This window comes from Ammodytes marinus (assembly GCF_949987685.1).
Source record: "Ammodytes marinus genome assembly, chromosome: 5".
Classification (NCBI taxonomy): domain Eukaryota; kingdom Metazoa; phylum Chordata; class Actinopteri; order Uranoscopiformes; family Ammodytidae; genus Ammodytes; species Ammodytes marinus.
The window spans coordinates 31,122,500-31,136,307 of NC_137234.1; the positions used below are offsets into that span (position 1 = coordinate 31,122,500).

Here is a 13,808-nt window from a genome sequence, read left to right on the forward strand (position 1 = left end):
GGCTCCTGGATTTCTGATTTTAGTCAGTCAGTTGCTCCACCGCTTTGATCCACTTTGTTCTTAAAGGTGCAGTTTGTAAAGGGCATTGGCGTTTTTCCTGAACAGTCTTGGTAGAAATGGAATATAATATTCATGTTTTAATTACTGTATAATTGCTTGAAAATAAAAAGTTGTTGTTTATTTTATTACCTAGAATGAGCGTGAGTATCTACATATTAGCGGGGCGCGTCAGCATGTTGTACTACCTTGTTTCTACAGTAGCACAAGCGGACGAACCTAATGGCCTTAAGCATTTATACATAGTGGTTGGAAATGCACCTGTTGCAAGACGAAGAAGAAGAACTACAGAACAAATAACTAAATACATCTTCACCTCATCACTTGATATTGTAGAAAGACTTAAGGCAGTGGTGGATGATGCCATCTTTAGTGAGCTTCTTGACCTTAAAGGCTACTGTAGCTTATATAAATTCTAAGAACCTTCACCACTAGATGACGCCAAAATAGGCCACATGTTATTAGAAACTATACCTTTAAAAAGAAAAACAAGCTAAGAATCTATAACACATATAACGCAATCTTTAAAAAAAAAAAAAAAAAAATTATAATAATAATAATTATAATAATTATTATTTTATATTCACTAGGCATGTAAACATGTTTTGTCTCACTCGTTCTGACAAAATAATTTGAAATCCCAGTATTTAAACTGGCCTTCTGTTAAGGCTGCATTGCAAGTCAGACCCAAACACTACTGTATATCTGTGTTAGCTGCATGGCTTTGCAGGCACATTCATATTAAGCGCCAAGTCGAGTATTAGATACTACGTTTAGTAGTAATGATGATTACTTGCATTGTTGACTTCAATAGCTAAAAACAACCAAGTGTGTTCATTAGCATTATGATGCGCATCAGATACAATAGTTTGTCCAAATCCCCATCAATCAAATGGACTTGGACTGCTCATTGTTAAATTTTTGTGAACAACGAGTGAACAGTAAACGGGGTTAACCAGAGTGTGTCTAAATTGTATTCTTACAACATTGAAAAGTGCTGCATCAGTGATGGGTCTGTTGGTGTGACTCGAGAGCTCACTGCATCGTGTCACATATTTCAGTGTCCACAGTTTTTGATGGCAGCTGAATTGTCTGACTCAGAGACACACACACAGTGAACACAGTGGAATAAATAGTATACATGATGAACTCAAGCACTGGGTCCACACATAAACAGGCATTAAGTAGCCTGGAGGACTTTCACTACTGTGCTATACAGTAATGATGACGTGCACCGACACATTAGCTGTTTTATTTGCACACACTTTGGACCATAATGCATGCCACTGTGAGGGACTCAGCTGAATATACCCGTCCACATGACTTCAGCGCGGATGTTCAGCGTAAAGCTCATTCCTGACTGAATGAGTGATACAGACATGTCTGTCTGTACCATCTCCAGGACACATCTCACCTGGTTAGTCACTGCTCCTCTGCCTCTGGTGTAAACAGAGCATACGCCAAGACCATGTCTGGTGCACTCTGAGGCTTAACAATATTCATAATCTACACCTATCTAAGTGTGTACATTTCATATGGTTTTAAATGATTAACTCCGAATTAGAATTGCACTTACATTATATTGAGGCAAGGGCGTAGCACCAAATTCTGGGCCCCTATACAAAAAGTCCTGATGGGCCCCCTGAAAAGCGGTCTTACAATACACATGGCTCTCTGAGCCAGACAACTCCACAATACTTCATCTGATGAATGACCAAATCATTACTTTTACCGGTGTTTCCCCGACAATATGTCTTAGTCAAGGTGGTCACTGGCCAGGGTCACAGGAGGCGCGGTGAACATTTTGGGGGTATTTTGCTCAAAGATGCCAATGTGCACTATAGAAATAAACAACTGTTTATTTGAATACAGTTGTGCAATTTTGTTTGCTATGTGCAGGTATAACTTTACAGACAGTACAAAACACAATTAAAGAAAACTTCTACTGTTTTGGTGCAATACTATGCAGACACACTAAATACAAGTAATAGACCATACACTTGTGTAGGCACATCAAGTGCAAATTCAACTTTTTAAAGTTCCTTTATGGATGGGGGGCTGTGATTATTGTGGACAATAGGCCTACTGTGATGCGATAGCCTATAATTCATTAATGGTTATTATTAGCCTACTTGCTTGATTTCTTTTTAAATACAGGTCGTTTTGGAACATGTCTTTCCCAATTTAAAACATAAAAATAAAGCAGCATTGAAAATTCAGAAAATAAATCTTGTTGGCCTACACTAGCATGCTGTTCTACAAATAACTCAATAGTTGAAATAATAAATACAATGTGTTTTCCCCTTAAAATGTCTAAATGCATTTCAAAGACAGTAACAGTGTGGCACTTCTTTAAACTTACTGAAACTTGCAGGGGCCATCACTCTCATGTATTCATCAGACTTTTCTTTGCGCTGTCTGAGCTGATAGATAGGTTGTGTTGCCACAGTGATGTGGAGTCTTAAACTGTCCTAGCTTTGCCAGCACTTCTTTCTGTACAGCTAAATATCCCCATAGAAACATCGCTGCGTTTATTTTCGCCACCAGTTCAATTCAATGTTTGCTTGCTCCTGCTTACTTTCCCGCACACATGCCTTAGTAATGCGCAGGCCCCTGATCTCCTTGCAAGGGTCAGGGGCCTATCACGAGCCAGTCAATTATTCCTTTTTTTGGAATGGCATTGTTCAGGGCCTTCGAAGATCGGGGCCCCACATTTAGCTTGTTAAAATAAATTTAAAAAAAATATAAAAAAATATATATATTTTTTATGGGCCCCCCTCTGCCTTGGGCCCCCCCACGACTGTATCACTTTTCCCCCCAGTCCGTCGGCCCTGTATTGAGGGACACAGGTTTAAAAAGAGGCACACTTTTGCTGCTGTTAGTCTTACTGTATATCCAAGTATGGATCGAGCTCTGATATGCTATATCCTTTATTCTACAAGGTCGTCCTGAGTTAGCTAAGTAAATAACAAATTTTCTCAGATAGAAGACATTATACAACTGTTCTGTGTGGTACAACAATTTACTTAAAAACTGCAAGATCATTGTATTGTGCCATACCTCCTTTGTGCATTTGTGTTCTCAATGCCAGTGGAAACACTGTTACACACCCGTGACTGATCACATTTTCTGAAGAGCAAATATGTGTCTTGGTGGGAGTGAATCTGTCTAACTGGAAAACAGTGTTTGTATCAGGGTGACGCCGAGCTGCGGAATGGTGGGATGATCATGTTTCAGGAAAAAGAGGTCTTTGCCTAACCTCAGCCTCCCGATCACACCAGAGTGTCAACAGAGTGTCAACAGAGTGACGCTGAGATGATGGGAAGAGGCCAAAACTGCAAGGAACTATGCAGGCATGCAAACTCGTCACCTTTCGGCGAAATTCGCCGTTTTGGAAACAAAATTGGCCATCTATGTGATTCGTGGAGATCCATTGAGAAAATATTTTTTGGAGGGGAGGGGGGGGGGGGGGGGGGGGGAGGGGTTTGATGGCCAGCTGTGTGTGTGTGTGTGTGTGTGGAGCGGAGCATGGACATGGAGTGACCATAGTGACTAACTATGATTGACGGATGTTAACTCCTATCATATGAGCTTTGACGGTCATTTGGCCAATCAGAAACAGTGTTTGTCACTGAGGTGTGTGTGTGTGTGTGTGTGTGTGCACGTGTGTGAGTGCGTGAACACGAGATTAACTATGGTGACAGAGTGTATTCTTACGTGTTATATTGATGGTTGTGTAACAAAGATAAGGCAAATCCTGTTTGCCACAATATAAATAGTTAGTTTATTGTAAGGGAATTTGGTGTGATTGATTTGAGGCTCTATGTTATTTTCTGTATTATTTAAAGCTGGATTTGCCAGCATTTTTAACCGTTTTTCTAAGCTGTTTTTAACGTTTTTCTTGGTAAATAGGCTCCCTACACACTTTGTATTGGAAACGTCAAGAAGGTTGGCTGACTAACTTGTTTTGCTCATTTTACTATTCATCTGATAAATTTTTTTTTGTCCTTAATTCTCTTCACCAGAATACACCAAATTGCTTCTCTTAAATGTTCAAATCACAAAAAAAAAATCCTGTGGGGGGATGCCCCCAGACCCCCCTACTGTTGTTTGTTTTCGGGCTTCTCACCTTTTTCATGGCTCATGAGTTTGCATGCCTGACTATGAGCAATTCGTGACTAAACCTCTACCCTAACCATTGACCCAAAAGTGAGTGCTTTCGATTAGAGCTATTGCTATGTGTCACCAATTGCACAATTGTTCCCAAGTCCCTTAAGGTCTAAAGGAATAGTTCAACATTTTGCATTTTTAGCTTTTTGCCTCACCATCCAGCTCAAGAAAAGGCAACAAAAACTATTCCTGTCACTGTACTGTACATTTTTTGTATAAAAATGGGCAAAGGTCGCTCATCAAGGTTAGCTTAGCTCAAACACTGGTAATCAAGGGGAGCAGGTCAAAGGATAAACTTTACAACATCACTAAACATTCCTGTGTGCTTGCTGGGTCTTGTTTATTTACCACGTTATGTTGTGTTCTATATTTTTACACGTTATGTCATTTCAAAACTAAATACATACCAGAAGGAAACTGAGAAATGCCCGTGATGGTCACGTAGATCAATGTAGCCTATTTGATTCTAAAATGACATTACACGTACAAATATAGAACGCAACATTACGTGATGAATAAACAAGTCCCAGAAAGCACACAGGAGTGATGTTGTAAATTGTATCTTTTGACCTTGACTGGTAGTCAAGCGGAGCAACTAAGCTAACTTGGATGAGCAACCTTTGCCCATTTCTACATCAAAAATACACGCACAGTTACAGGAACGGTTTCTGTCGCCATTTCTTGAGCCGGAGAGTGAGCTAGAAATAAAAAATTAAGTCTAGTCTGTGTCCCTTACAGTGACTAACAGTATGTCAGAAACACGCACAAACACACACACTTTCTCTATTGCCTAATAATACATATCTATGAGAAATTGATGGAAAATATTCTAACTATAGTCTTAGCTGATTTTTTTTTTTACTTTACTCTACTTTTAACCTTTTTTGTCCACGTTAGAATTCACACAATTCACTTTTACCCCCTCCTGTGCTTTATTGACCAACAAACAAACAAAAAATAACAACACAGTTAACATACAATACAGTTCAAAACAAAGTTAATAACAGATGGGGGGTAGAAATATATGGAAAATTTTTAATAAATACAATACTTTCAGGTGTAGACAAATAAGTACACTTAAATTATATAATACAATCATGCACCTTTAAAAATAAAATACATTGCTGCTGAGGCAGGTTATGTCTCTTCATGGCTGTGATGAGGAAACCATCTTTATGTATGAGTCCATACAGTTACTAAATTATATAGTTTTCACCTTTGCATTTGTGTTCAAAAATAATTTTTTCATGACAATGCCGTTTGTCTGGCATTTATGATGAGCCTTTATGATCAAACGGAGTGGAGAGCTAATTTTAAACGGAATTTGACTAATATCACAACATATGTTGCACTAATGCAAATGATGTGGTTCACAAGCACCTGATAATATCATCCTGGTGAATCACAGGGATCAAGCTTTTTTAAGTCTACAGTAGTGTGGCCATTCTGTCCTCTGATAAAAACCATGCATCCCCCAATATATACTGTAGGTCAACAGAGGTCATGTTGGCCCAATCAATTTTTCATTCACTCTTTCAGCATAACCATATTATCCACAATCTCCATGAGCCAATTATTTGATTGCTTTCAAATGTGAAAGCTTCCCTCACTCTCCAGTTCTGAGGTTTTTACATTGACTGGCTTCCTGTCAGTCAAATAATTTATTTCAAAATACTGCTGTTGGTTTATTAAAAAAAAGCAATGAACGGCTTACTGTAAAGCCAAATTACATTTCTGATCTGCTGATACATTATGAACCATCCAGAGCTCTCAGGTAATCTGGGACAGGTCTACTTTCAGTCCCCACAAACTTAACATGGAGAATCAGCTTTCAGTTTTTATGCACCACATATCTGGAACAAACTCCCAGAAAACTTGAGGTCTTCTGCAACTCTCAGCTCTTTTAAATCAGCTAAACACTTTTCTGTGTCCCTCTTAACCTGTAACCTTTTTTCTTGTTTTTTTTGTATATTTTAAATGCAATTTCAATATTCTTTTATGTCTTATTTTTGTATGTATTTGTATCCCCCTGTAAAGCAGTTTGAATTGCCTTGCCTAGTGTCCTTGTCCTTAAGTAATGACACATTCACTGAGCCATCTGGTAGAAACAGAAAGGAAGCAGGTGGGTGGCTTCAACAGGAAGTGGTGTTGTATGTGCTTAGAAGTGATAGGCCTGTTTCCTAGAACCGGATGTTTAGCTGTGTGAATATGTGCAACTGTGATTGCAGAGAAAATATACCCTTTGTCTTGTATCCAAAGTAACAGTTCAAAGGTGCAGGGAGTAATAATGAACATAATTGTGATAAGATCCATAAGCAATATGACACATACAAATCTTCCATTACATTTTATCTAACTCCGGCACTCATTGGTGTATAAAATAAATAAAAGTGGTCAAAGGACACACCCTTGAGGGGAGCCGGTGGAAGATATTGTTATTTAACCAGTGGAGTCAACCAACATATTCATGCAAATAAAGCACTCGGTAACAGACTACAATGCTATATTCATATTAAATATGAATATAAATGGGGGGCACCCTTAGCTCAGTTGGTAGGTCCCCCCCCCCCCCATGGGCCTCGGCATGTCACTCCCCTCTCTGCCCCATTTCACCTCTGTCTCTACACTATCAATAAAGCATAAAAATGCCAAAAAAAAAATATATATAGGGGAGAACGGGGGAATCTGAGGCATCGGGTAATGTGAGCCACCCCCTGTATCTAGGCAACGGAACACATTTGTGGTCATGTGAGATATATGTTTTCAAGACCCTCATTTCCCCATGGCCCTGAAAGAAAGGACCTCATGGTGCTGTGGTAAGCATGTTTTTTTCACCAAAATAGGTATTTTGCATGAAAAAGTAAATTTTCTTGCTGTCAACTTAATCAACTGTTGTGCCAAAGAAAATGTATTCACGTAAAAAAAATTCTATAATACGTGTTGATGAACTACCAACATATGAAACCATGTGATGCTGATAACTGAAGATTAGCCTGAAATGCGAAGAGAGGTACTTTTTTCTCAAATTATGGTGGTGGGGGAAAGTGAGCCAAATGCTGTGGGGGAAAGTGAGCCACTGTCTCACTTTCCCCCACCATGAGGCACAAGTTAAGTTTAGTCTTAAACATATTTTAATGTCATACACATTGTAGAAAAGCCATCATGCCAAGGAAATAAACCAGGAAGACGACCTGGGGCAACCACACGGAAAGAGCACCTTCTCATCTTTCCCTGTAACCTTCAGGGCTGGAATGTAGAGTAGGCCTAGTTGTAGAGTATGACAGGCTGATGTAATCCAGTTGGGTCTCCTCCTGTGTTCTGAGTCCCAGGCTGTTCTCGCTGGTTCTGATTTTCCTATGCTTTGACCCCCAGACACTAGCTGGCTCTAAGGGTCCTGTGTTCTGACCATAGATAGTATAATAAACCCCCAGACTGTGTTCTAATCTAACTGGTTCTATCTTTCATTTGAATCTTATTAAAACCTTTTGAATTATAATATGTTGTATTTGATTTTGTTCAGAGTTACTTTCAAGTGTTTAGAAAATTTGCTTTGCTTAATTGACAAACCCCATCATTCTTTTACTAGTCCGACAAAAAGTAAGTGGAACAGTTTACCCCAAAGCTGGGGTAAAGTGAGCCACATGACAACTTTTTTTAAAACAATCATATTTTCACTGCCCTTTGTCTTGAAAAAATTCTGCTAATGCCCATTTCTAGGAAACATCCTGAATTAATGGGAAATGTGTAAATTTGAGTAATAAATCATTTTAGCTCACTTAGAGGGGAGCAAATGTAAAAAGTGGCTCAGATTACCCCGTTCTCCCCTATATATGAATATAAACAGAGGAACAAAATCTAACACTGATAAGATACTTAAACGGCAGACTTCTGCATTCTGACATGAACTTGCTAAATAAATGCTAATATACAGTACAATGCAGAGATGATCACAGGTCCAGGTGAGCTGGAGGAGGTGGCAGAGTGGAAGAGTTTCTGTGTGTCTGCAGAGACGGTGTTGTAGAAGGACAGAGCAGCAGCAGGGCGCTCCAGACACACTACCAGTCACATATAGAGGAACACACAGGGACGATAGTCGAGTTGACATTGTGTCTGACAGTGGAGCTGATCTCAGAGCAGTTCAGAGTCATCACCACTGGTTGTGAGTCAGTCACTCTACCTCCCAGTAACATGGCCCAGTCAAAGACACTTTTATGATCACTCATACTTCCAGCTGAAGAGAGAAGAAGAAAAACAACAGAAATCGTGAATTAGAGTTTATAGAGACTCCCTTCACCGGCGACCGTTTTTTGGCGAACGTGTTACCAGACTGCAGCAGCCACACATCCCACCTCCGACACTCATTGGAGGTGCGTCTGCAGCGACGCTTCACTTTACCTCAGGAGGCTAGCCTATTTTTGACTGTAGTTTCAGTTTTGTAAATAAAACTTCCTAAAATCGCAAATGTGGAGGAAAAAAGGCAATGAGGCACACGGATTTCTGTCAAAATTCGATATTAATCATTTGTATCATAACATGACATGAAATAAGTTCATATTAAAATAAATTATCTATGAAAACTCTATGTAGAAAGTCAGGGCTTTCAGAGCAGCAAGACGTTGTTTGTGTGGTTGACGACAGCGAGAGAGACACAGCAGTAACAGACACAGACGCTGTCGCAGGATGTGTGGCCTGGGCCAAAGTCGCAATAAAATCAATTCTTATGCCAAGTCAAGATGACAATCGAGATTTGACTATGTGCTCTCTACTGACCTCAGAGTCTCCAGCCTACAGTGTGAACTCTCCACAAGATCAAACAGACGCTTCACTTCTGAATCCTGCAGGTAGTTGTAGCTCAGATCCAGCTCTCTGAGATGGAAGTTGTTGGACTTCAGAGTTGAGGCCAGAGAAGCACAGCTGATCCCTGACAAACTGCAGCCCCTCAATCTGAATGAAGAATAAATGATAGGAAAATTACATAAATTAAAAAATTTCTAGTTTCATTTGTGACTGCAGATAAAACTTTGTACATGAAAATGGAAAATATGAACAAGGAAAATGTAGGCTATAGCTTTATGGTTAAGTCATGTTTTTAAATAAATTAAGTTGAATTGTGAATTAAATATTTTAGATCTACAATAGCAAAAGAGTCAGTGAACTGACCTCAGAGTCTCCAGTCTACAGTGTGGATTCTCCAGCAAACCACACAGCAGTTTCACTCCTGAATCCTGCAGCTCATCGTTGTAGTTCAGAACCAGCTCTCTGAGATGGGAGGGGTTGGACTTCAGAGTTGAGACCAGAGAAGCACAGCTGATCTCTGACAAACTGCATTGACTCAATCTGAATAAAAAAATAAATTATGTTAGTTAAGAAACATTGGCCCTCACTAATAACTGCGTGAAAATGTTATTACTACGGCCGCGTTCCTACTATTTTGAATCAGCATACTGACACGCCCCAATTTCTCTATGTGGAAATTTGTTTGCCGAAAGATGCCCAGAGTGGATCAGCATAATATCAGGGTTATCTCTGCAGTATAGGGTCACCACAACTTTTACATCATATTACTCTGAGCACAGAATTAAAAAATGGCGTCTGACCTCAGAGTCTCCAGTATACAGTGTGGATTCTCCAAAAAGGCACACAGCAGCTTCACTCCTGAATCCAGCAGCTTGTTGAGACACAGATCCAGCTCTCTGAGATGGGAGGGGTTGGACTTCAGAGCTGAGGCCAGAGAAGCACAGCTGATCTCTGACAACTGGCATTCACTCAATCTGAATAAGGAATAATTAAATCTGTTTCAATAAAGACAAAGTGACCTCACCACTTTAACTCTACTGCTCCACCAGTGGCTCCATCTATAAAAGCTCATGTTGTAAGGCCAAACACAAATTAAAAACCCACAGTAACTGATTCAAGATTTAACTCAAGATCCCAAAGTTTCTTAAGCTGCCAGTTATGTCAGGATAAACTTTGGAAAAAATGTGAACAAAAACATCTACTATATTTATGTTATAGTGGAGTCATAAAATCCAAGCATATTCAGTTTGACCTATTCACTCAGTATAATCATACAGCTTCATCAACATGTTGGACAATAAAGAACATACTGAATGTATTTGTTCTTGTCTGACAGAGTATAGAGATTCTTTTTTTGTTCATACTCATAGTGAATCACACAATATGTTTACCAGGAGTTTAACAGGTTCAGAGTGAATAATCAAGTGGATGGTTTTATTTGTTATAAGGTATACATGTTAAGGTTTTAAATCTGGAGCTCAAAATGTTTCTGCCAGTCAACAGAGTAAACCACCGAAGAAGAAAACAGACTTTAGCATAAAGATGCTCGGAGTGGATCAGTAAAATATCAGCCATTTTCACATCCTATTGATATCAGCACAGAAGTAAAAGGTGGTGTCTGACCTCAGAGTCTCCAGTAAACAGTGTGGATCCTCCAGAAAACCACATAGCAGCTTCACCCCTGAATCCAGCACACTGTTCGCACTCAAATTCAGCTCTCTGAGATGGGAGGGGTTGGACTTCAGAGCTGAGACCAGAGAATCACAGCTGATCCCTGATAAACTGCATTTCCTCAATCTGAATAAAAAATAAATTATGGAAATTAGAGACATTGGCCCTCATTTACAAAAAAAAATCAAAATTGGGTACCAAAAATCACAGTTGGATATATGACACGTGTGTACAAGCCAATTCGTTCCAACTACTGTGCGTATGTTAATACATCAGAACCATTCTAAATCTACCCTAAAATGGACAGGGAGACAATTAAGTGACTATAAAACCGGTGTTACAGTATGTGTTCTCTCCTGTTGAACCTGGCTGCAGTATTTTGAATGAGCTGAAGTTTATTCATGTTTTGTAATGTGAGGCAGGAAGTGTATGGCATGAAGTGTATTGCTGGAATCTAACTGGGATTGAATGAATGCATGTGTCAGTACAATATCAGCCTTATGTCTGCAGTTTAGTTCTCCACAACTTTCCCATAATACTTTCCCATCATAATCACAGAAGTAAAAGATGATGTCTGACCTCAGAGTCTCCAATATACAGTGTGGATCCTCTAGAAAACCACACAACAGCTTCACTCCTGAATCCTGCACACTGTTTGTACTCAAATTCAGCTCTCTGAGATGGGAGGGGTTGGACTTCAACGCTGAGGCCAGAGAAGCACAGCTGTTCACTGAGAAATTGCAGACCCTCAATCTGAATAAAGAATAAATTGTAAATAAAATATAAGTATTGATCCAATCAGACGTGTACAGGTTAACAGTGTAGCTGAACACCACTTTGTCCTAATCACTGTGCTTTTCTCTAAAACGAGTGGAGTGACTTTGTCATTCTGTTGTTGTGGATTTTTACAATGTCACCACAACATTCATACACCTATTAAAGGCACTACGAGTAAGATGGCACGTTGGCGTCCCCTTTGGACAAAAGCGGTAGTATTTTTACGACGCCCGCTGTCGCAAATGCTCGTGCCAGGCGCGTGAGCGTGGACTGAGAAGGGCGCAATATAGTGCATGTTCGTGTGTTGAAAGTGTGAGGACTCTTTTCGGCTCCGTGAGAGTGGTTTTGACACTGCATCAACTAATGCCAGTCAGTACACACACCTGCTTGCAATGAGTTGATTCAGCAGCGTCACCTAACTACTCTCTCTCTCACGGAGCTGTGTCCTCACAGAAAGCGAATGAATGAGAGACGGCAGTTAGTAGACTATGGATCACGATGAGGTAATGTGTTTGTGTTGTTGATGTAAATAATGACTATTTCAGATAATGGTTATCTGATGATGGTGAAGCAAAGCAAACTTTGTGTTAGTACCAACCGCTCATTCATTTAGCAGTCTAGTTTCGCTCTCGTGAAATTGTATACACGTTGCTTGGCAACGTCCTCCCGCCCGCCTATCACTCACTCTCCCTTTTCGCTTTTCTTCATTGCATTCTCTTTTTTTTCTTTGATGGTTCAGCCCCGTTATCAGTCATTTATGACGACAAATAACTGTCTCAAACAAGGCTCCCGCTCCCCTTCCCTCACCTGGAGGGATAGGCTTCTCAAATCGCGTTGCAGCGCCACACTGAAATCTGCAACCAATACGGATATGTGACCATAGAGCCTGCACGAGCGAACCGAAAATCGGACTGGGTGTGCGACCAGACCAAAAGCAGTAATAAAAACTATAGAAAAACGTCTTTCTTTGCACTGATGGTCTCGTTTGCTGTTAAAGGTAATTTATGATTATCAGAGGAAACATGAGGTTGTTTAAAAGATATTTAAATGTTACTCGTATCCGCTTTAATGTCAACAAAGAAAAATAGCATGCTTCTGATCTCAGTCATGTCTGGAATTAGAGGACCAACATCAAAACAGATATATTGGACCAACAAACTGTTTATTATTTAATTTCTTACATGGCCTTCTTCTTCCTGTGTTCTAGCTTTGAAGTTAAATTTCATCGGAAGCAGAGGTCCACATTTGTTCCAATCTCAAAACAACAGCAACGTCATATATGTACAGTACATTAAAAGACTTATTGGTGGCGGTGATAATTTCTCCTGTCCACACTGAGTGTGAAGTGGTCACTTCCTAACACAACTACACTTTTAAAAATGTATTCATAAGTTCAGCTGAAAAACAAATACGAAGCTTCAGCAGTCAGATAGACAATTAAAGTGAGTGTTTACCAAAGTTATAGAATATTTAGCACCAAACTCCCTCTGTCAGTTACTATTCCACACAGCCTTCACACACTCTAGTCAACAGCCTCATCAGAACTGACTTCATCTCCACTGATTTATGGACCACAATGTGAGTTTGTGGTGAAACATTTGATTGTAATGATTTTCTTTACTCAATTGTTCAGCCATTTGGAAAAACAGAACATTTATGAACAAGTTGAGATTTCTTCAGATTTGTGCTGCGGCAAATCCTGAACATTTACGAACCAAAACTTTGAAACCTCTGTCAACTGAATACAAAACACTAGAGTCAGTGAGCTTACCTCAGTTTCTCCAGTCTGCAATTTGGACTCTCCAGTCCGGTGGAGATAAGCTTCACTGCTGAATCCGGCAGGTCGTTGTCATACAGCTCCAGCTCTATCAGATGGGACGGGTTGGACTTCAGAGCTGAGACCACAACTTCACAGTGAGTCTTTGAGATCCCACAGCGATAAAGTCTGTCATGACACAAGTATTACAAATGATGGTTTCATGAATGAGAACGACTGATGAAAGACTGAATTTCCTGTTTTGAGTAACATTTGCTCATCAGAGGTTGTGAACTTCACATAACAGGTGGCTAGAGCAACAACAATAATTCTCGTAGAAAATTCCCATCTAAAAGAACAGCTCATAGGGCAGCTGTTTGATAGTCTAAGGGACATCTTTACACATCCCTAGCAGGCATCTACACATAGGCCACACATCCTCAATCCCAGCATCCATACAGTGGAGGAAATAAGTATTTGATCCCTCACCGATTTTGTAAGTTTGCCCACTTACAATGAAATGAGCGGTCTATAATTTTAATGCTAGGTTTATTTGAACAGTGATAGACAGAATATCAAA

The 13,808-nt window shown here is 39.8% G+C and overlaps 1 protein-coding gene across 1 annotated transcript in view; it reads right to left on the minus strand.

The window, feature by feature from the left end:
* Positions 1 to 5,152: 5,152 nt before the first annotated feature.
* The window catches only part of LOC307251034 (NACHT, LRR and PYD domains-containing protein 12-like), a 52,943-nt gene continuing 44,287 nt past the window's right edge, over positions 5,153 to 13,808 (minus strand). Inside the window, exons 7-13 of the mRNA XM_080028337.1 lie at positions 13,244 to 13,417; positions 11,275 to 11,448; positions 10,648 to 10,821; positions 9,825 to 9,998; positions 9,388 to 9,564; positions 8,998 to 9,171; positions 5,153 to 8,458 (exon numbers count right to left, since the gene is read on the minus strand). Coding sequence (XP_079884463.1) covers positions 8,443 to 8,458; positions 8,998 to 9,171; positions 9,388 to 9,564; positions 9,825 to 9,998; positions 10,648 to 10,821; positions 11,275 to 11,448; positions 13,244 to 13,417 — 1,063 coding nt within the window. The 3' untranslated portion in view covers positions 5,153 to 8,442. The remainder of the gene's footprint in view (positions 8,459 to 8,997; positions 9,172 to 9,387; positions 9,565 to 9,824; positions 9,999 to 10,647; positions 10,822 to 11,274; positions 11,449 to 13,243; positions 13,418 to 13,808) is intronic.